General features: G+C 43.6%; 1 protein-coding gene across 1 annotated transcript; it reads right to left on the bottom strand.

Moving 5' to 3' along the window:
• Positions 1–17737: 17737 nt before the first annotated feature.
• On the bottom strand, positions 17738–20718 carry LOC144806339 (uncharacterized). The gene has a single exon (XM_078672725.1). It carries the CDS (start codon positions 20247–20249, stop codon positions 18852–18854), a length of 1398 nt encoding a protein of 465 aa, XP_078528851.1. The 5' UTR covers positions 20250–20718; the 3' UTR covers positions 17738–18851.
• Between the last annotated feature and the right edge of the window lie 786 nt (positions 20719–21504).

Raw genomic sequence — 21504 nt, forward strand, 5'->3', positions numbered from 1 at the left:
GATCAAGCTTATGCAAAACACATTCAGTGACTGCTTAGTTTAGAGGTTATCCCAGGCCTGTCAGAAACACTGAATCTGACTGTTCCAATTTATAATTCTATTATAATTTTTATTTCAATCACTTGCTTTAGCCTTCTTTATTTTCGTAGAAGGTTTGAGGTCCTTAAACACGAGCAGCGCTGGTTCCATTTTAGCCTCAGTTTCCATTTGCGTTCGCCCGGCTGAGCTGAAGTTCACAGTCAGCATCTTGTGGTCTTTCACAGAACTTGTGAAAGTGGTCCCCATGTCTAACCACCCTTGAGCCTGAATTGTTAGCCTATCGGATGTGGTACTGTAATTTCGGCGCCTGCTGTAACACCGGCTCCGGGGTCCAACACTCGTGTTCAAAATATCGTCGTACCATGACGAATTTGGTATCTACGGACCGGTAATGATTAGGACGTTATCCCTATGCATTTGCGTCACAATTGAGTGATGCTAACACCCTTAAATCGTAGCTTCCGTCCTGAACCCTCAGACTCCATTTTGTAAACGGCATCCATCTTATGGCTTGCCCTCATATAGTCAATCGATTAAGACCGAGTTTGATCTGAAAGGACACGTCCGCCGTAGCTGACATCCCCATGACCTGGCCGAAGCTGACTCCACTGCCTCCAGCCAAACCTGTTTTGGCAGCTCCTCGCCCAGTGGTCGAACAAGATATCATCTAGGCACAACATGTCATAAACCATTCACTACATACAGACCATGTTTTCCATACACATACACCTGTCCATGCTTCTTGTTTATGATCCGTTTTATGATGGGAGGGTGCCCGACCTTACTGGTGTTACATCGATATCTGATGGGAATTCTGGATCTGGCAGAATAATCCATCACAAACTGGACATCTAAAATATGTGCTGACCAGCATGACTTCGCTCTTTGTATTGTTACAAAAATATGTGTATAGCCATATCATAAACTCAAGAATTCTTGCCTACAGCTGTTATTTATGTATATAAGGAGAAGGCTGGTTCTGTAAAAACGAACAGTCTCCTGAGAACTTACGGCCCGTGCTGCCGTACTTCTAGGACACATGTTACTTGGTTGCAGACAATAAAACTCGATCTCTGACTTCAACTAGAAGACTCCGTGTTTCTGTGGTCCATAACAGGGAGAACTCAGAGGTCCCCGGGTGTTACCCCTTGCACCACCGGGTCCCTAAAAACCCGGCACCTCAGTTGGCGCCCAACTCGGGGCGGTATCAAGCGGTGACGGTCCAAGCCAGATGTTCATGAGGAGCTTCGTGTGAAAATTCCAGAGGACGGCCAGCCACTTCAGCGACCCCTGCATGTCGATGTGGTTCCGAAGGTCTTTGCTGCGAGGTTCCCCGCGTCCCGACGGCTACGAAGGACTGCTGCCCTGACTATCGCCCTGTTTTGGACCCAGTGATCCTTGGTAGAGCGAAACGATAGAAGAGTCTTCTAGTGACGTCACCGATCTTCAATATTCAGTTAAGTATAAGTGGAGCGTCTCCCAGTCCTTAGTTTGGTTCTTAGTTTTGGTATCCTAGAGATACGGTTTGTATTGGTTCTTGGTTCTTAGTTTGGTATCCCAGCGATACGGTTTGTATTGGTTCTTGCAAGCACCAAAACCGAGGGATTCGTGTATTCACGATAATATCATAATTAGATAATCCCTTGAAGTTTGAAGCTAGACTAGTGAGCAAAGATGCCTGGTCTTAGCAGACTTGGAAACTTGTTTTGTCTTGGTTGTAGTAAGGACTCCCGATTAGAGGATTCGTGTCCGGTTCCTCCGATTGGAACTCCAACATATGAGTTATATATAAAGCACGGAGTAGGTCCTATCACGTATAATGAGGTATGGATAAAATACACCCGCAAGGATGGTGTTTTAAAATGGCCCCAATATGGTAGTTTTGACCCGGAAATATTAGACAACCTCGAGGTCAAATTGTTCAAGAAGAAAGCCCGGCCGGCGATGTTTGACTCTTTTTGCCTATGGCGCAAAGAGGCCAAACAGAAGGAAATAAAACTAGCAAAGAAAAATAAAAGAGGTATGTCGATGGTGCAAGCTGCCATCACATACAGGGATAATGAGGAAGAGCAGGAAAGTGAACAAATGCCCAGAAGCAAGAAACTAGCAATAGATAAATGCTACCCGATGTTACCACATGGGGGACAAGACTCAAAGGGAACATCCGAGAAAGATCCATTAATGTCCCATTTATTGAACTCACCACCCCCATACACATCGAGTATTGTGGGACCGCCAAGGCGTATTGTTATACCACGCCCTAGCGCACGAAAAGCAGCTCTTGCACAAGCACCAGCTCCTCTTCAGCTGGTTCCTACTTCTCCGGCGCAGCCTTCTCAAGGGCCGCCGCCTTTGCTACATACTCCATCTACCTCTATGACTTTGCCTACTGCTCCAACTACTCACTATGATACTACGTCTGCTACTGCCTCGACTTCCTCTGCTGTTGCTTCAACTTCCTCTTTATATCAGCCTGTGTTTTCCGGCGCATCTGCTCCGCCACAAGCTTCTCCTTCTGTCAGACAGAGAGTGACAAGTACTGTCACCGGTCTATTCTCACCCTTCTTTGGGTCGCCTAAAACGACCCCTAAGACAGAACGTAGACAGTTGCGTAGCCAACTACCAGACTACAAGGAAAGAGTGGTACTAAATGAGTTAGCACGCAAATGGGTTATTGACACTGCTAAATATGATGTTCAGTCCGTTATGGAAGTCTTCCGTCAGTGGGATGCATCCACTCAAAGATATGTATTTGAAGAGATGTGCTTGTACCTCTGGGAAGATTTGCGAGACAATGACCCAAAACGCAGAATGCAGGAACTAGCCCGCATGCGATTCAAATTTTACGAAGGCATGATTATAGGTGCAGATGTTGAACGAGCAATAGATCTGCTGTTATCTTATAGGAGTACGGGAAATAGCTCTAGAGCGTTTGATGAGGATGATGTGTCAGATAGGAAAAAGGCGCGACAGTATCCCATGAGAGAGGTTCCTCCAGTATGGAGGGAAGGTGATGCGAATGGACAACCACCTGTTCCACCACACTTCCAGCGCGTATGGGTACATGTCCCCTGGAAAAGATCTGAAGTTTTAGCACTCAAACAGACACTACCTGATCCACGTAAAAACCCAGCAGGATATTATAAGGAGTTATCACAAACTGCCAGCTCATGTGTAATGAATTTAGCAGATATAGACATGTTGTTTGGGAATGTTGTTCCGCATCCTTTATGGAGTAAAATCCGTCATGCAGATCATGATCAAGAACTAGGTGACTCATGGGCTAATATTACAGCTACTGATGCCAGACAAATTGGTGGCTCTAAACCCGAGCCCTTATTAGCAGACCTTCCCGGTAGAATTATCGCGTACATGAAAACGCTAATGCCTGAATTACGCGTAAATTGGGACAAGCTATCCGCATGCAAACAGAAGAAAGATGAGAATGTGTCCGACTTTTTCACGAGATTTGAGGAGACTTTCACTGATCATAGTGGTCAGGACATGGCTACCGAGGGTGGCCAAAGATTGTTTGTAGACAAATTTGTACATAATCTGCTTCCTGAACTGTGCAATAAGTTGAAAGATTCAGAAAGTGCTTGGGCTGTTTCCACGTCAGCGCAGATTTTAGCCACAGCCCAGTACTACGAAAATAGACGCAAAGACGAGCTAGATAAGACAGACAAGAAGACTAAAGAACTAAAAACTAAAGTTCTTCTCCAACAAGCCTATCCGCCCGCACTCCTAGTCAGCCCAATTATCAACAACCACAGCAGTATTCGAGAAACGCACAAGGAAACGAGTTTTCCCACCAGCGTTCTCCGTATGGCCCGAATCAATGTGCATATTGCAAAGAAGAGGGTCATTTCAAAAGTAATTGCCAAGCTCTTGCACGACGTTTGAACGGTGTCTCCGGCGCAAGAGGTAGAGGTGTTCAACAGGCTCCTAGAGGTAGGGGCCGTGGAACTTTCTCCCAGAACACCATTTCTTTCCCGCCTCAGAATTCTATGAATAGCTTTGACCAACAGAATAATGCGTCCTCCAGGACAGCTCAGTACTATGCAGACGACTATTACGCAGAGAACGAGAATGAGGGTCATAATTGCTAGGACAGCCATGGACAAAGAGAGGGAGTTGTTTCAGTTCCAGTAGATCAGAGTGGACCTTATGTTGAGGTGATTACATCCGGAGTATCGGAGACATTTCTGCTGGATACTGGTGCTACAAAAAGTTCTATTATGCACTCAAAACTTCCTGGCGCACCTTTGTCCGGCGAAATGAATGTTTCAGTAGGTTTTTCTGGCACCCCTGTTAGAAACCCGATCTCCAGTCCCATGCCCCTTTCTGTTGGCCCATGCGAATTAGAAGCACCCCTCATTCTTACAACAGGTTGTGGCGAAAATTTGTTAGGTTTGGATTTGTTGAAGAGATTATATGCTACTTTGTACTGTTCTCCTTCGAAAGTACAACTCACCCTTGGTAAGAAAGTGATTTCCCCGATGTATTTGTCAAAAGAAAGAATTCCAACTGAATTGTCATCTCTTCCAGATGTACTTTGGGCGAATGGTTCTAATGATGTGGGTCATTTGGAGATAGCACCGTATGTGATAACATTAAAAACTAATGTTAGGTTGCCACGTATTCCCCAATATAGAATATCCAACGAATGTGAAAAGGCTCTGTTAGCGATCGTCTACGATCTAATTGCGAAAGATGTCATCGAAGAGACTTCAGGCAACATTTGTAACAGTCCTGTTTTGCCTGTGTTAAAGCGTACCGATCCTTCACAGCCCCCTGTGTACCGATTTGTGATCGATCTAAGGGAAGTGAATAAGATCGTTGTACCACAGTTTCCAGTCGTCCCCGACATTACTGCCTTACTGACAATGGTTCCAGCCTCAGTCACGTGGTTCTCAGTGATCGACCTGAAGAATGCCTTCTTCAGCATCCCGATTGCCGAGGAGAGCAGGGATATTTTTGGCTTCAATTTAGGAGGACGAAGCTTCCGCTTTAAACGCGCTCCTCAGGGCTACTGTGAGAGTCCATCAATATTCAGTCAGGCTCTGAAAACACAACTAGATACGATTGTTTTACCTGGTGGCGCGACTCTGATTCAGTATGTAGACGATTTGCTGATCGCTGCAGATACTGAAGAGGTTTGCAAGCAAGCTACCTTGTCATTGTTGCGTCATCTATGCGACATGAAACATAAGGTCTCGCTTTCCAAATTATAATTCTGCCGTCAAGAAGTAACCTACTTAGGTCATATCTTGTCGAAGGAGGGAAGGAGACTGACCCCAGAAAGAATACAGGCAATTGCAGAATTGAGTGTCCCAAGGACACAAAGAGAAGTGCGTGCCTTCTTGGGCATTACATCGTACTGTAGACAATGGATACCGAACTTCTCACTGTTGGCCAAACCCTTGCTGGCATTAATGCGTAAAGACACACCCAATCCTTTGCCTTGGTCTGAAGATTGTCAGGCGAGTTTCCATGAGTTGCGTGATGCACTATGTTCGGCTCCTGCGTTGGGCAATCCCGACTACAGCAAGCCTTTTACATTATATGTCCACGAGAAGGAAGGTTGCGCATTATCAGTCTTGACGCAACGCTTTGGGGACAAGCAACGCCCATGTGCGTATTTCTCCGCGACTCTAGATCCTGTAGCTAAGGCATTACCAAGTTGCTTGAGGGCCACTGCCGCAGCGGCTGTCTGCATCCGACAGTCGGCTGGGTTAGTCATGAATAATACTCTGACCGTAATGGTCCCACATGCTGTAGATATCCTACTAAACAGAACGAAAACGCAACACCTAACTAGTGCTCGATTATCCAGCTATGAATTGACCCTGTTAGCAAGTCACATTCACATAAAGAGGTGTGATACACTCAACCCTGCTACCTTATTACCCGTTCCAGCAGAGACAGATGAGGTCGACAAACATGATTGCTGTTTTAGGACAGAGGAAGAGACCAAAGGGAGAGTAGACTTACAGGACACTCCCCTCCCTGAATGTAATGATAACTTATGGGTTGATGGTTCATGTTTCAAGTTGCCGAATGGTGATACGACTGCAGCATATGCCGTGACAACATTACACACAATTGTCGAGACAGCTCGCATTCCCCAGAATTCTGCACAGGCAGCGGAGTTAGTCGCACTCACAAGAGCAAGTGTGTTGGCGAAAGGAAAACGAGTAAATGTGTACACTGATAGTCAGTACGCCTTTGGCGTAGCCCACAGTTTTGGAAGATTGTGGCATGAACGTGGGTTCCTGACATCACACGGTGCGAGAATTCAACACGGACAGCTAGTACACGACCTTCTCGAGTCACTCACCTTGCCCCTACAGGTTGCGATTATAAAGTGCAGCGCGCATAGGAAAATCCGGGATGATGTTGGTCGAGGGAATGCATTTGCCGATGAGGTCGCGAAAGAGACTGCAAGGAACACAATGAGTCTGATGTATGTCGTAGGTCCTGCTAGATGGACCCCTGATGTGGGTATGTGTGAGGATACCATTGAAAGCGTGAAGTCTATACAAGCTGACGCTACCGAGAAAGAGGTGAATGAATGGAGAGAAAGCAAGGGTAAGTTAGATGCGAATGGTTGTTGGGTCGAACTGTCAGAACATCAGCGATGGTTGTTACCTAACGCCTATGTGCTCGCAGTGGTAACGATGGCCCATGGAATGGCACACATCAGTGTGAAAGGAATATGTAAACTGTTGGCCCCAGTATGGCAGAATAGTGGTATCCCAAAATGTGCAGAGAATCTGGTCAGAAATTGTATGGTATGTTTGAAGCACAATTCCGGTAAAGGAACCCCAACCCCAGCTGGTCATTTTGCACCCCCAGCGTATCCGTTCGAGGTCCTGCAACTCGATTTCATTCACATGGAGAGGTGCAATAACCTAAAATATGTCCTTGTTGTCGTTTGCGCTTTCTCCAGGTGGGTGGAAGCGTACCCCCTTAAGAACAACACTGCATTGTCAACTGCCAAAGCCCTTGTCAGGGAATTCTTCCAGAGATTCGGCATGCCTAGAATTGTCTGGAGTGATAATGGAAGTGAATTTGTGGGACGAGTGATGAAGAGAGTGTGTGAGTGTCTAGGCATCCACCAAAAATTTCACGCTGCGAATCATCCCCAATCGGCAGGATTGGTAGAGTGCTATAATGGCACGTTAAAATTGAAACTGGCCAAGATCCAAGCCAGCACAGGCCTCAAGTGGCCAGACGCCCTGCCTTTAGCACTCCTGTCTACCAGGATGATTGTCCACTCCAGATTAGGACTCAGCCCACACGAGATCGTGTTCGGGCGCCCAGCAAATATATGGGGAGTACCGAGGCCCAGAAAGCTCAGGGAAATAGAGTACCCTGCACTGTTTGACTATTTACATGAACTGACAACTAAACTGCATGCTTTACATCAACAGGTCCACAGCTCCTCTCCACCGGTGTCCGACGATCCAGGCCACTCCATCGAACCTGGCTCCTGGATCCTGGTTCGGAACTTCAGACGAACAAAGAACGAGGAGCCTCGCTGGACCGGACCTTTCCAGGTTTTGCTGTCTACCCGCTCTGCAGTACGTGTCCACGGGTAGAAATATTGGGTGCACGGCGCCCACTGTAAAAGGGTCCCGTTCCCCCTTCCATATGACCGATGGGTCCGGCAAGGAGTCGCTGACTCCGAAACTGAGTTCATACCTCGTTTTGTCCACTTCAGCGATGCACGATTAAAGGGAACTGGTACCGACAAAGAAAGCTATTGTATTTTGCAAGGATCTGTGCCACCGTCGATGCAGTTGGACACTACAGAACCTGAAACATTGTTTGAAGACCACACCGTACCTGGAAAAGAACGATATAATCTGAGGTCAAGACCAAGGAACTGACATAACGAACCTAATACGATTTCCCCCTTTTTCCCCATGAACTATTTTTGATTCTCACAGCTCTCTCGCCCAGGGAACTAGCTCATTTTTGATTTTCGAACCGCCATCCGGTTCTGCTGCTAGGGCCGCGGTTGAAGTCTGAGGAGTGCAGCCAGGGACGCCTAGGTCAACGGTTCTGGTCGATCTGAGGGAATTACCCCGGATCGGACAGAGCGCACATCTTGGCAGAAGCAACCTCCCACCGCGGGCAGCAACCAGAGGATGGAGTTTCCGAGGGTAGAGAGACCTGCTAAAGACATGAACTTTAAAAGAAGAATATGCACTGTGATGGCCAGGAAGAAGTTCCTGATAATATGTATTTTGATGATATGTAGCATAATGATGTTCTTGATTGGTTACACCTTATCCACGTTTCAAATCACCTTTGTAAACAACACTCAGTCCACACCTCCTCCAACTGTTTCTTTACACTCCTTTCACCCTCTACCTGAACACGAGTCTGCCAGAAGACTAGAATTCGTAAACAACTCATTTGTCCAACTCCTCCACCAGCACCAATCTGTGATGAACACTACTAATTGTTGGATATGCGGTCTCATGCCACACACTGCAGATAAGGGCATCCCTTACTTCATCCTACCATTCAGCTATTACGGTTCTCTGTTGGCTTTCCAGACCATGTTCCTGTTCGCCCTAGAACCGTACCCGCCCCGTTACGCAGAGAGTGATTCCAGCAACAAGGCACTAGTGGTAGGGATAAGAAATATGAGTAGGGATGTTGACACGTATCAAACGATTCCTAAAGATGAACTCGCTCCCTACAGTCGCTGGAATGTGACTAAATCCGGGATCTCTTTGAATAAAAGCCAGAAAACAAAGAAATCCTCCCCAGTCTGGATAGTACCCCACCGAGGTCACTTGTGTCTGCAAGGTATTGGCAGGGATCCCAAGGCACAGTTGGGGAAGAGCGGATGCACGGAAACGTATGTGTTTGCCTCCCGAACTTCCCCTCCATTCTTGGCGGCTAAAGGCACCTATTTCATCTGCCATGACAAAGCCTACACATGGTTGCCCCCTGACTTCTCGGGCACATGTTTTATCTCGTTTTTGCTGCCACCCACCTACACGGCCGGGGCAGATTACCATCGGACAAGGACAGTTAGGGGTGTCGTGAGTCAAGACGACACTGCGGGTCAGGAGTTTGGAGACTTCGCAAAGGGTTTTCTGCCATTTTGGGGGCCCATGGTGAACAGCAGGAACATTTGACAATTAACGAGAATAGTTGAATCCGCCGTGACTGAAACGGCCGGTGCCCTTAGCAACCTGACAGCTGAGCTTCAGTCGGATCGACTTATGACCCTTCAGAACAGGGTTGCCCTAGATGTCATACTTGCAGACCGTGGTGGTGTATGTAGAGTGATCCAGTCTAGTTGTTGCATTTTCATCCCCGATAATGCTCCGACAGTATACCAGGCCATCTCCAAATTGCACAAAATCTCTGATTCCCTTCACTTAGAGAAAGGGGACTGGTCCTTGCTAGGGTGGTTCTGGGAACTGATCTCTGCCTGGGGATGGAAAACTCTGATCTTCATCGGGATGATCTTAGCCGTTCTGTTTATGTTCTGCCTGTTTGTACAGTGCGCTCCTGCAATATGTGGCCTCTGCGCTACTTCATGTGTAAGGAAGCCTGTATCAAGGGACGAATTGAGCAACAGAATGATGCTACAGCAGCATCTCCATGAATACATCAATACTGATTTGGACTCAGATTAGAGTGAGTTATTGCCTAAAATGAGGGCAAAAGGAGGGTCTGTGGTACTGTAATTTCGGCGCCTGCTGTAACACCGGCTCAGGGGTCCAACACTCGTGTTCAAAATATCATCGTACCATGACGGATTTGGTATCTACCGACCGGTAATGATTAGGACGTTATCCCTATGCATTTGCGTCACAATTGAGTGATGCTAACACCCTTAAATCGTAGCTTCCGTCCTGAACCCTCAGACTCCATTTTGTAAACGGCATCCATCTTATGGCTTGCCCTCATATAGTCAATCGATTAAGACCGAGTTTGATCTGAAAGGACACGTCCGCCGTAGCTGACATCCCCATGACCTGGCCGAAGCTGACTCTACTGCCTCCAGCCAAACCTGTTTTGGCAGCTCCTCGCCCAGTGGTCGAACAAGATATCATCTAGGCACAACATGTCATAAACCATTCACTACATACAGACCATGTTTTCCATACACATACACCTGTCCATGCTTCTTGTTTATGACCCGTTTTATGATGGGAGGATGCCCGACCTTACTGGTGTTACATCGATATCTGATGGGAATTCTGGATCTGGCAGAGTAATCCATCACAAACTGGACATATAAAATATGTGCTGACCAGCATGACTTCGCTCTTTGTATTGTTACAAAAATATGTGTATAGCCATATCATAAACTCAAGAATTCTTGCCTACAGCTGTTATTTATGTATATAAGGAAAAGGCTGGTTCTGTAAAAACGAACAGTCTCCTGAGAACTTACGGCCCGTGCTGCCGTACTTCTAGGACACATGTTACTTGGTTGCAGCCAATAAAACTCGATCTCTGACTTCAACTAGAAGACTCCGTGTTTCTGTGGTCCATAACAGGGAGAACTCAGAGGTCCCCGGGTGTTACCCCTGGCACCACCGGGTCCCTAAAAACCCGGCACCTCACGGATGCCACAAATCCAGTCCATCCTCTCAATATCTACAGCTCAAGGTTTTAGAAGTTGACACTTGTAAAGTAAACACGAGCTAAAGAGGACGCAAATGCTCAGGGGCTTTTTACATCGGTGACAAATTTTACATCCAACCAGTATAGTCCAGTTAGATCTAGAGTCTTAAGATCCCTGTTTGTTTCTGAAAACATAAAATAAAAATCAGTGGTAAATACCAGCTATGAACCCCAGAACTGACCAATGATTCAGAGGGACACTTGCCCCGGGTCACAGATCCAGATGGCCTGGCACCAGATTTCACCTTAAATGAAGAAGCAAGCAGCGAGACTCCTCCAAGACTCAGGCTGCACTGAATGGCGCTTGGGCAATGTTTGCCTCTGAATAAACACAATGTCTTTGCCCTTGAAACAGCTGGAAAGCTTTTCCAGACCAACAACTAACCCTGTTGTCCCAGGTCTGCGCACCACCACAGAACCTCGAGAGATAGGTAGGTTATTTATTGATTCTACTAGAACCAGCATAGCGCCTAGAGATAGCACAGTGAGGGTGTTTGCTCTATAAATTATGATAATGATTTTACAGGTTTTCACTGCTCTGGAAATGCTTAGCTTCGTCTCATTTTTATCTTCTGTGATGTTACCATACAACATTGTGAGCACTGGGTTCAGAAATTTTAAAATAACTATTTTAAAATAAAAGACACAATATATACCCAGTTCTGATGTACCTTGAAAGTGTCCCTGAACACATGAGGGGACTGTTAATAACCCAGAGAGCGCGAGCCCCACACCTGCAGGAATACTCAGTGGGTTGTGCGGGCTACATTTAAAGCAGACTGCTAAACTCAGTGGTGGTGCACCCAACTAATTCCTTCAACCTGTGGGTTAGAAATCTAAACCCTGTAGACCTGGCCGCTATATCCCACAATCTGCAACATGGTCTTTACTCCTGTATGGGGTGAGGATCAGACTAGACACAACATGTGCCCCCACGTATGGTGGCACTATCCCTGTTGTGCCCTTCACTTCTCTATAGGGTGAGGTTCAAACTAAACACAGCTTGGAAGCCCTGCCCACAAGGTTGCATTTCACTTCTCGTGCCCTTAATTCCTGTTCGGCGTGAGGATCAGACTAGACACATCATTTGTCCCTTTTAAGTGACAGTACTACTTATAGCTCCTTTTACTCCACTATGCAGTGAGGATCAGACTAGATGCAACTTGTACTCCCTCTTAAGGTGGCGATACCCTTCTTGTGCCCTTTACTCCGGTATGAAGTGAGGGTGAGACTAGCACAACTTGGTCCCCTCTTAAGGTGGCAATACTCTTGTGCCATTCACTCCTACACAGGAGTAGGCTCAGACTAGACACGCCACGTGCCCCTTCCAAATGCTGAATTAGCTTCACAGTGGAACTATCATGCCAGAAATCGCTGTCGTTTGCGATGGCAAACAGTTGGAGAGGGGCTCTGGGAGTGGTGCAGAGAAATGGCCTTCAGTCCTGCCCTGTTTATCATACCCGGGCAAAGCTGTGATAGAGAATGGCTAAACACAGAGAGAAGGTACGCTCTGCGATCAATCTTAAGAAACTGTTATCATACTGGGGAAAAGCTGTGATAGAGAACAGCTCAACACAGAGGGAATGTGTGCTGTGCGATCCATCTTAAGAACCTCGATGCACAGGGTTTCTATGTGCTGCTTCTGCTAAGTTTTAGCACAGAGAATTTGGAAATCACAAATGAAACAGTATGCACAACATAGCTCCCCGCCCCACATTGTAAGAGAGATGCGTTCTTCCCAAAGATGCGCAACAAACAGCCGTCACTGCATTAATAATGTCCAGATTAGACTACTGCAATAGTCTATGTCTCAAAATCCAGGAAGCATCTTTAAACAAACTTCAAATACTGCAGAACGCAGCATCCAGACTCCTTACAGGCACGCCAAAGTTCGACTCAATCTCAGCCAAAATTAAAAAACTTCAGTGGCTGCCGGTTAGGAAGCGCACTCAATTTAAGTCCCTCTGTCTGGTGTTTAAAGCCCTTCAGGGAACCAGACCAGAATTTTTAAAACAATAATTACGCTGGTATACGCCTCATAGAACACTGCGGTCTTTAGAGGCAAGACTCATAAATGTCCCGAGGGTAAAATAAGCCACTTGGGGAGGAAGAAGCTTCACTGGGAATGTGGCCAGAGCATGGAATGCTCTGCCATTATATCTGCGAAGCCTGACCAATCTTCTGGCCTTCAGGAAGGCACTGAAAACAAATATGGCTGTTTACTAACTGATCTTGCCATCCTCTCCCACGCCTTTCAATCCTCTGTCGGCCTTCACACAGCGCCAGGACACCTCAGGGTATCAGTTGCGCTATACAAATACCAATAACATTACCATACTCACGTGTGAACACATTTCACCTTACACATATGTCTTATCAGAATGCCATGACTATCGCTGCGAGGCATCAGAGCTCTGTACATGGTCCAAGACCTAGAGAGTCAACATGTGATTAGAGGGGAGATGGTTTCTAAGAGTGAGAGAGGACTGTTAATGCGTCACAATGTGATATTCTTTAAAGAGGTGCATTTTCAGCTCTTTTCGATCACAATTTGTAGCTCTGACAATTTCATATATGCCTGATGTATTATTTCTATTACAGCTCCTTCTGCATTGAGAAGGCCCATCCTAGAACAGCAGAGGGGCAAAACACATGCTGACAAATCGAGAATGATGGGATTGTGACAAGGTCGATGAAAACTAACAATATATCCTATGAAAAACCTCAAATTTTTAATTGATGGAGCGCAAAGAGCGATAGAAAGTGATAAACTGAGAAAAACGTAACCTGGAGAATTACTGGAAATTAACATGAATTGAAAACTAACAAATAACTATATAACCACAGCTGTGTGACCTGGAAGTTGATTATTTCTCAATATAGCCCTTGTTTGTGATTACCTTACAGTGCTCACGTTATCATCCGCACTAGAAGAGATGGGAGCCTTGGGTGTCTGGCGACAGAAGCTCATTTACATACAAAGGGGGTGATGCTGTTCACAACGCACAACACAACTTGTTTACGTAAAATGCTTGTACACATCACAGTGTAAAGTGACTCAGGTAACAGTGTGACCGTTGTATGACATGAGTGGGCGGTCTTAGTTGTTGAGACATCAATGTCTGACGGGTGCATCTTTAGCTCTTTCAACTGTTCGAGAGAGGGTGGCAGTCTCAAATACTGGGGGCACAGATACCAACAGCTTTCCTCATAATCTTTACTTTTTGCATCTACAGTGGGTGCAGATGCCACCTAAGACAGTAACCGTTGTCAGGTAGGTGATCTGCTTCCTGGAATCAGCCTGCTTTGCTGTTCCCTACTATGGTCGGCAAAGGTAAATGTGTCTTCCACTAAAATGACACCAGCTCGCTTTTGGTAATATGGCTTGAGCAAAAAGGCCACGCTCAAAGGTAAATCAAAACAGTTGATGTCACAAATGTCAATACAATGTAGAAAAAAGAGACAAAGAAATTCAAAATTCAAAGTTTAGAGAAACAGGAGTATTTAATAATTACTCATGAGTGAAAATTAAAACCAGGTCAGTAGTTTAAGGGTTATTAATTAGCAAAAACAACTGTCACAAAGGAAATAAAGGACTCATTTAGTTGTGTGTTCAAAATCACAAAAAAGGAAAATGAAGAAAAAAAGCAGATCCACTGAATCCATCAGGAAGTCACATACAAAAAAGTAGGGGACCTCGCTAGCCATGCTCGAGGGGCACTGGTAAGTCCAATTTCTGATGATGATCAACACTGGAATTTGATGCGATGTTTTGGGCTAAATCAGTTCCAGAAGCTGATAAGATGCGCAGAAGTGTCATGAAGTGCAAAATTCCCGCAGAGTAGAGTTGGGTCATCAAGTTGAACCTGAATTCACAGACATCAAAATTTATGAAACTTCAGGCAGTTACAACAGCTGCGAAGTCTTCGGAGCTTTCAAGTTATAGAGATGGTCCAAGGTTGATGATAAGAGCCAAAGCATGGAGCGCGGTGTGAGACAAGCAGCGTACTGGAGCTCACGGTGGAGGTTCAAACATGAAACTTGTAACCACCAAGTTGTATCACAGCAGGTTTAAAGGTTGTTCAGCGATTCGAACACATATCTCACTTATCAAAGTGGAAAGGATACCAATAAAGGCAGATCAAGGTGCAGGAATATCAGGGTTTGGGCTCTCTGTGCTCACACTGTAGCCGTACAGCGAAGGTGTTCATCGTATAAAAATGTATACAAAGGATAAGAACCTGAACCAGGTAAAAGTAAAGTACATTTCTGTGCTTATGTTGTGGTGAAACCAACAAAATTAGGTAAAAGGAAGAGAAGGGAAAATACAAAAGCAAATCACGATAACATGGTTAAGAACAAGGAGAAATTACCTGATCCTACTACGGTAATGATAAATAGCTACTACAGGAGGCCCTCTGGAGGCGAGTGATGTAGCAAGTCCAGGAAAATTACTTCAAGGTATTTATTGCCGCTCCCCAGTCAAACAAACACACCGGAACATCCAATTTGCTCTAATAACAGCCCAAGTGCCCGCGTCTACTTTAGCGTTACCACAAAAAAGGAAACACTCAGGTTGAGTTGGAGACCTCGAGCTTACTCACAAAAGTACCTTACACCTGTGAGTAATCTATACATACAAGGATGCTCGTAGAGTAACTTTTCTAGTTTTAGCTATTCACCATTACGATAAAGTTACTCAAAAGTGTGGACTTGCACATCTGCACACGCTTAAACAGAGGTGGAGTAAAATTTACAAATGTAACTTACTTCGGCAAAAGTGGAGCAATAGAAAATGCAGCACCATACATAGCCAACCACTGGTAATGCAAAGCCCTCCCATAGAAAATAATGGAGAGAGAGACTTAAAAATCAAACCCATTCGAAAATAAAGATAAAATAAAATTATGTATTTTGCCTTTTAAAAATACACACACCTTCAAAAGAATGTTATAAAATTTCATATATTTAAAATTAATTCGTTCATGATAATATGTTATGCTTTTAAGTTTAAAAATATTACAACTATTAAAAAATACTTTCAATTAATTCTATACATGATTTTTTAAGGATGTACCCCTCCGAATAGAGGTGAATAAGGCAAATCAGTAATTCGGAGTACGTAGTAAGAAAATCAGATGATTTTAGCTAGTTGGGATTTTGAAACAGATCTGTGAGAAAATCTTTTTTTTACATTTAAAATCAATTAGATCTCTAAGTAAACTGTGAGTTTTTAATTTGTTCAATATTTAAAGTTTATAACATTTACATTTGTATTTAACATAAAAATATTTTTTCCAAGTGTAATAAACAATTTAAATATTGTTTATATTTTTTACACAGGGAAAATTCCACCCAAGTTGAATATATAGAAGATATATTTGTATTAAGGTTTAATTAAAGGTTTCCCACCAAAATTAACATTTATAATATGTATTAATAATTTTTAAATGTATTGTATTGTAATTGCATGTATCTACAGGCATTTGCATCAAAGTAAATACCGGTCGCAAATGGGCAGATTCTCAGAATCTGCCCCTTTGCGACCAGTATTTTTGCATTTGGGATGCATCATCCCAAATGCAAAAATAGCAATTTAAGGAATCTCTAAATTGAGATTACTTAAATTGCGATTGCATTTAAGGAATCCCAAATTGAAACTCCTTAAATGCAATGCATGAAAGTAAAAAAAATAGCGAATTTGCTAATAGGAGTAGCAAATTACCATGAAGTTGAACTTCATGGTAATTTGCTAAAACTTTGAAAAAAGCACTTTTGTGCATTTTTAAAGTTTCATGTTGCGCACACACATGCCTATGTGTGTGCAACATATGTGCAGAGATCAATTTCAGGGGTGCAACAGAGTGTCATTTTGACACCCTTGCACCCTCTGGTACTCGCAAATCGCTCATGCGATCTCCCCTTCATTCCTATGGGCCTGGAGGCCTGGAGGCCCATAGGAATGAATGGGACCACATTCCTTAATTGCGACTCGCAATCTCCCATTCATTCCTATGGGCCTGGAGGCCCCATAGGAATAAATGGGACCGCATTCCTTAATTGCGACTCGCAATCTCCCATTCATTCCTATGGGCCTGGAGGCCCATAGGAATGAATGGGACCGCATTCCTTAATTGCTTCTCGCAATCTCCCATTCATTCCTATGGGCCTGGAGGCCCATAGGAATGAATGGGTCCGCATTCCTTAATTACGACTAGCAATTGGCGAGTAGCAATTAAGGAATGTTTAGGAATCGCTATTTTAATAGCGCTTCCTACATGCATAGGCTTTTGCTATTCCTAAATAGCGATTCCTTAAAAATCGCTATTTAGGAATAGCAAAAGGCTACGTTGATGCATCTGCCAGCTAGTGCTTATTACCCCATACGAGGCATCAAAGCGCTTTTTCGGAGAGTAGCACACTACTAAGGAATCCATTAAAGGATTAGTGTTGAATTAGTATAGTGAAAATTGAAATTATTTTGAGTGGTGGACATGTTAGTCTGTTATTTGGATTGAAAATAAGAAAATATCTGCAACGTGGTGTCACCTGATTGCCTGAAATAACCAGAAATTTGATTTTGGGCATTAATTATAACATATGTAATTATACTTCACTAAAAATGATGTTATATTAGTGTTGCAATTCAATAAATGTTATTAAAACATTGTAAAATATTTTTTTCTTTTTAGATATTTTTTGCCTTGAATGACATTTGTTTAGATTTTTAATTAGTTTAAACTATTTCATTTAAGGCCGTTTTAATTTATGTCCGTACCTCCATTATTATTAATGGGAGTGTGTTGCAGTTCCAGTGGATGACCATGTGCGATGTTGGACTCTGAGCTCGGGTACATTTACAACTGTTTTAGGTACATCATGGCTGTTGTGACTGTAGAGGTGTGGTTTGTAAATAGCAATGGGTTTACTCCTTTGTGGGTGAGTGCTTGTCCGTCCCTACACCCCTCCTTGCTCCTCCCTTAGCCCCTCCCCTTTATTCATAAATATTTCCCATTTTACACCCACTCCCCTCTGTCCCTCTTGCATTTACTACAAAAAGTATATAAACATGTGCGGAAACTCTGCAGTCGGGGCAGGCAACTCCACAAAGAAAAAGAAAGGAGAGGCAGAACGACAGCACATACTTTGTGAATCACATTTTCTTGTATTTTAGTCGTCCTATAGTAGTTTATTAATAGGCCTGATTATCTGTGAGACTCTCTTGGGTGTATCTGATGAGATTGTAAAGCTTGTGAAACTGTCCTCAGCAGATGGGAAGCAGGTCCATTTGTAGCAAAAAGGACATGGAAAGAGGCAGCTAAAGTGGATCTTTGTAATACGAGGCCATGTCCCCTCGGAACAGAAGTCATTAGGACTATCTAGGGTGGGCCAAGAATGTTTTGCATATGGCTGGCCTGTTCTGTAGTGGTACAGAGACTAGAGAATGATGTGGCGGGATGTTGCTAAGAGCAACTGCCAGTCATTCCATCACCTTTAGTTTTTCTCAATGATCAGCCGTAAGTGGCGCAGACATGAACAGATGCTGGTCCCATAGAGACTTATGACAAAGGGACTCCTGCTGCAGCCTCTGGTGAGGCTCATTAAGGCTGGAAACAGTTCGAGGTTACATGCATTTATGACCCTTGGGGGCGTGGCCTCAAAGTTCAGTATCAAATGGACTTTGTGGGTCAGTCATTGCTTATAAACACTCAGGGAATAAAACATGCTGAATGGAATGAGGCCACAAATAGTTACAAAAGAATGAGGTTAATTCTAGCATTTCCATCCCTCGCTGTGTGCTTTTCTCAGTAGACGGTTTGTTGGACAATCAATGGATTGATGTTTTTGTGGCTGCTTCATGTAAAGGTTTTGCGATGCTGAAAGCTCCTCCTCAGGGTTGACAGTGAGCACCTTTTATTCTCCCACATTAGCTCGCTTATGTAGAAAGGTTACATTTACAACTGAAGTTTTTGTCACATTGAGAGCACGGGTCATTTCTTTTCTCATTGTGCGTTCTCTCTTGTTGAATGAAATTGAATCTCCAGCAGACGCTTCCCAGGCATTCAGAACAATGACAAGGTTTTTTCCAGGTAAGTTCTCGCAGGTTGAGTGAGACCAGATTTCCGACTTTTTCAGCATCCAGAGAGCTAATCAGGTATTTTCCCAGTGTGAGTTCCCTCATGGTGAGTGAAAGTTATTTTATGACTGAAGCTTTTCTGGGCTTCAGAACACTGATACGGTTTGAGCCCAGTGTGGGTTCTTTCATGTACAGTAAGGTTGGATTTCTGCCTGAAGCTTTTACAGCATTCAGAGCACTGATACAGTTTATACTGAGTGTGGGTTCTTTCATGTGAAGTGAGATTGGATTTGCTTCTGAAGTTTTTACAGCATTCAGAGCACTGATACGGTTTGAGCCCAGTATGGATTCTCTGATGTTGAGTTAAACTTAATTTGTAATAGAAACTGTTTTGGCATTCAGAGCACTGATACGGTTTATACCCAGTGTGGGCTCTTTCATGTACAGTAAGGCTGGATTTATGACTGAAGCTTTTCCAGCATTCAGAGCACTGATAAGGTTTTTGTTCAGAGTGAGTTTGCTGATGTTGAATCAGACTGCCACGAAAACTGAAGCTTTTTTGGCACGTGGAGCACTGATATGGTTTTTGTCCAGTGTGAGTTCTTTCATGTAAAGTGAGATTGGATTTGGTACTGAAGCTTTTACAGCATTCAGAGCACTGATACGGTTTTTGTCCAGTGTGGGTTCTTTCATGTAAAGTGAGATTGGATTTGGTACTGAAGCTTTTACAGCATTCAGAGCACTGATAAGGTTTTTGTTCAGTGTGAGTTCGCTGATGTCGAATCAGACTGCCACGAAAACTGAAGCTTTTTTGGCACGTGGAGCACTGATATGGTTTTTGTCCAGTGTGAGTTCTTTCATGTAAAGTGAGATTGGATTTGGTACTGAAGCTTTTACAGCATTCAGAGCACTGATACTGTTTTTGTCCAGTGTGGGTTCCTTCATGTAAAGTGAGACTGGATTTGCGAGTGAAACTTTTGCAGCATTCAGAGCACTGATAAGGTTTTTGTCCAGTGTGAGTTCTTTCATGTAAAGTGAGATTGGATTTGGTACTGAAGCTTTTACAGCATTCAGAGCACTGATACGGTTTTTGTCCAGTGTGAGTTCTTTCATGTAAAGAAAGATTGGATTTGGTACTGAAGCTTTTACAGCATTCAGAGCACTGATACGGTTTTTGTCCAGTGTGAGTTCTTTCATGTAAAGTGAGATTGGATTTGGTACTGAATCTTTTACAGCATTCAGAGCACTGATACGGTTTATGCCCAGTGTGGGTTTTTTCATGTACAGTAAGGTTGTATTTGCGAGTGAAGCCTTTCTGGCATTCTGGACACTGATAGGGTTTTCGTCCAGCGCTAGTTTTCTCATGTTTAGTGAGGTGGGATTGATGGCTAAAGCTGTTCTCACAGTCATTGCTCTTATTCGAGTAGTTTGTTTCTCCAAGTTGGCTTTGCTCCTGAATACATGCCATCTTAAGACTGACTCTGATTTCTGGTCATGTACTTGTTTGTTACAACTCAGCATTAACTTCTAAAATACATTTCAGATGCTCTTCTTAACATATGTATTTAACTAATTATAGTTTTTTCCTGGAGATCATTTTCCTACCTTTAAAGTCACCGATTTAACTTGTCTTATAAACTTTCACTGAGGAGCCCCTTGTATTGATTAAGAGGCCTCTCATGGATTCATTTTCTCCAAGTTATGCCCGGGTGAATTCTATCTAGTTTAATTAGTCTCATTTAGTTATTCTAGTTTATCACATTTGATTTAGGAGTTTTAAAGGCACTGATAAGGTCTTTGGGCTTTAGTGTTTGCCTGTTAAGTATGTTTGTTCATACAAGTAATGGCAGGTAATTAGGGCATGCCAGGGTGGTTTATGAATTATCAATAGTGTAACACTGGCCTCTTTTATACTTTCTGGGCCAGTATATGCGTTTGTGTTCAGTGGTTAAGACAGGTACATGATCGACTTTGGAAGTTACAGGACAATTTGAAACTACTCGGATCAACCCAAGAGACAGAGTTGGTGGGGGAAAATCTTCCTATATTGGAAATGATAATCCGGCATCTTTGCAGAAACAACATCTAAGAAAGAGCATTTACAATTTCTTTCTTTTAAACAATCTTAAATCTCCTCTGAATCACAGGAGACGGAGTCAAAAGCTTGCACTTGTAAATCGGGGATATTAGTCTTTTTGACAGTTCTGTCACATCACAACATGTCTACGGATGCTAATCTGTTGGGGAGGGCATTTCTCATAAACCATGAAACAGAATTTACAACACTGAGTTTTCTCAAGTGCTCTGTGTGGGTATCAGTTGTGGCCAATGTTCTCCTTACTCTCAGTTACTGACACTTGGTAAACATTTATGATCATTTTCCTTTAGGGATTTGACAACTTTCACATTCACCAGTTTCTTCCGCTCCAACATCCTCACCATTCCTGGCACATAGAATGTGTTTCTTCTCTAGAGCTCGAGAATGTTTTAACTTTCCTTGAAATAATCCTTTTCGTTGTGTTTCACTAAATTTAAAACTTCTTTTATCTGTTCATGCTTCTGTCACCTGTAGAAATGGAGTCAAAAATTGTAAATGAACACAAAGACAAAATATTTGTGACTTTATACTTTGCACAAAGAAAGCATTAACAAAAACAAGATAGGAAATCAGTTTGAGTTGCATTTCTGATAGTGGTGAAACAGTGTTGATCGGGAGCTTGGGA

This window comes from Lissotriton helveticus, chromosome 1_2 (genome assembly GCF_964261635.1).
Source record: "Lissotriton helveticus chromosome 1_2, aLisHel1.1, whole genome shotgun sequence".
In the NCBI taxonomy this organism is placed as follows: Eukaryota; Metazoa; Chordata; class Amphibia; order Caudata; family Salamandridae; genus Lissotriton; species Lissotriton helveticus.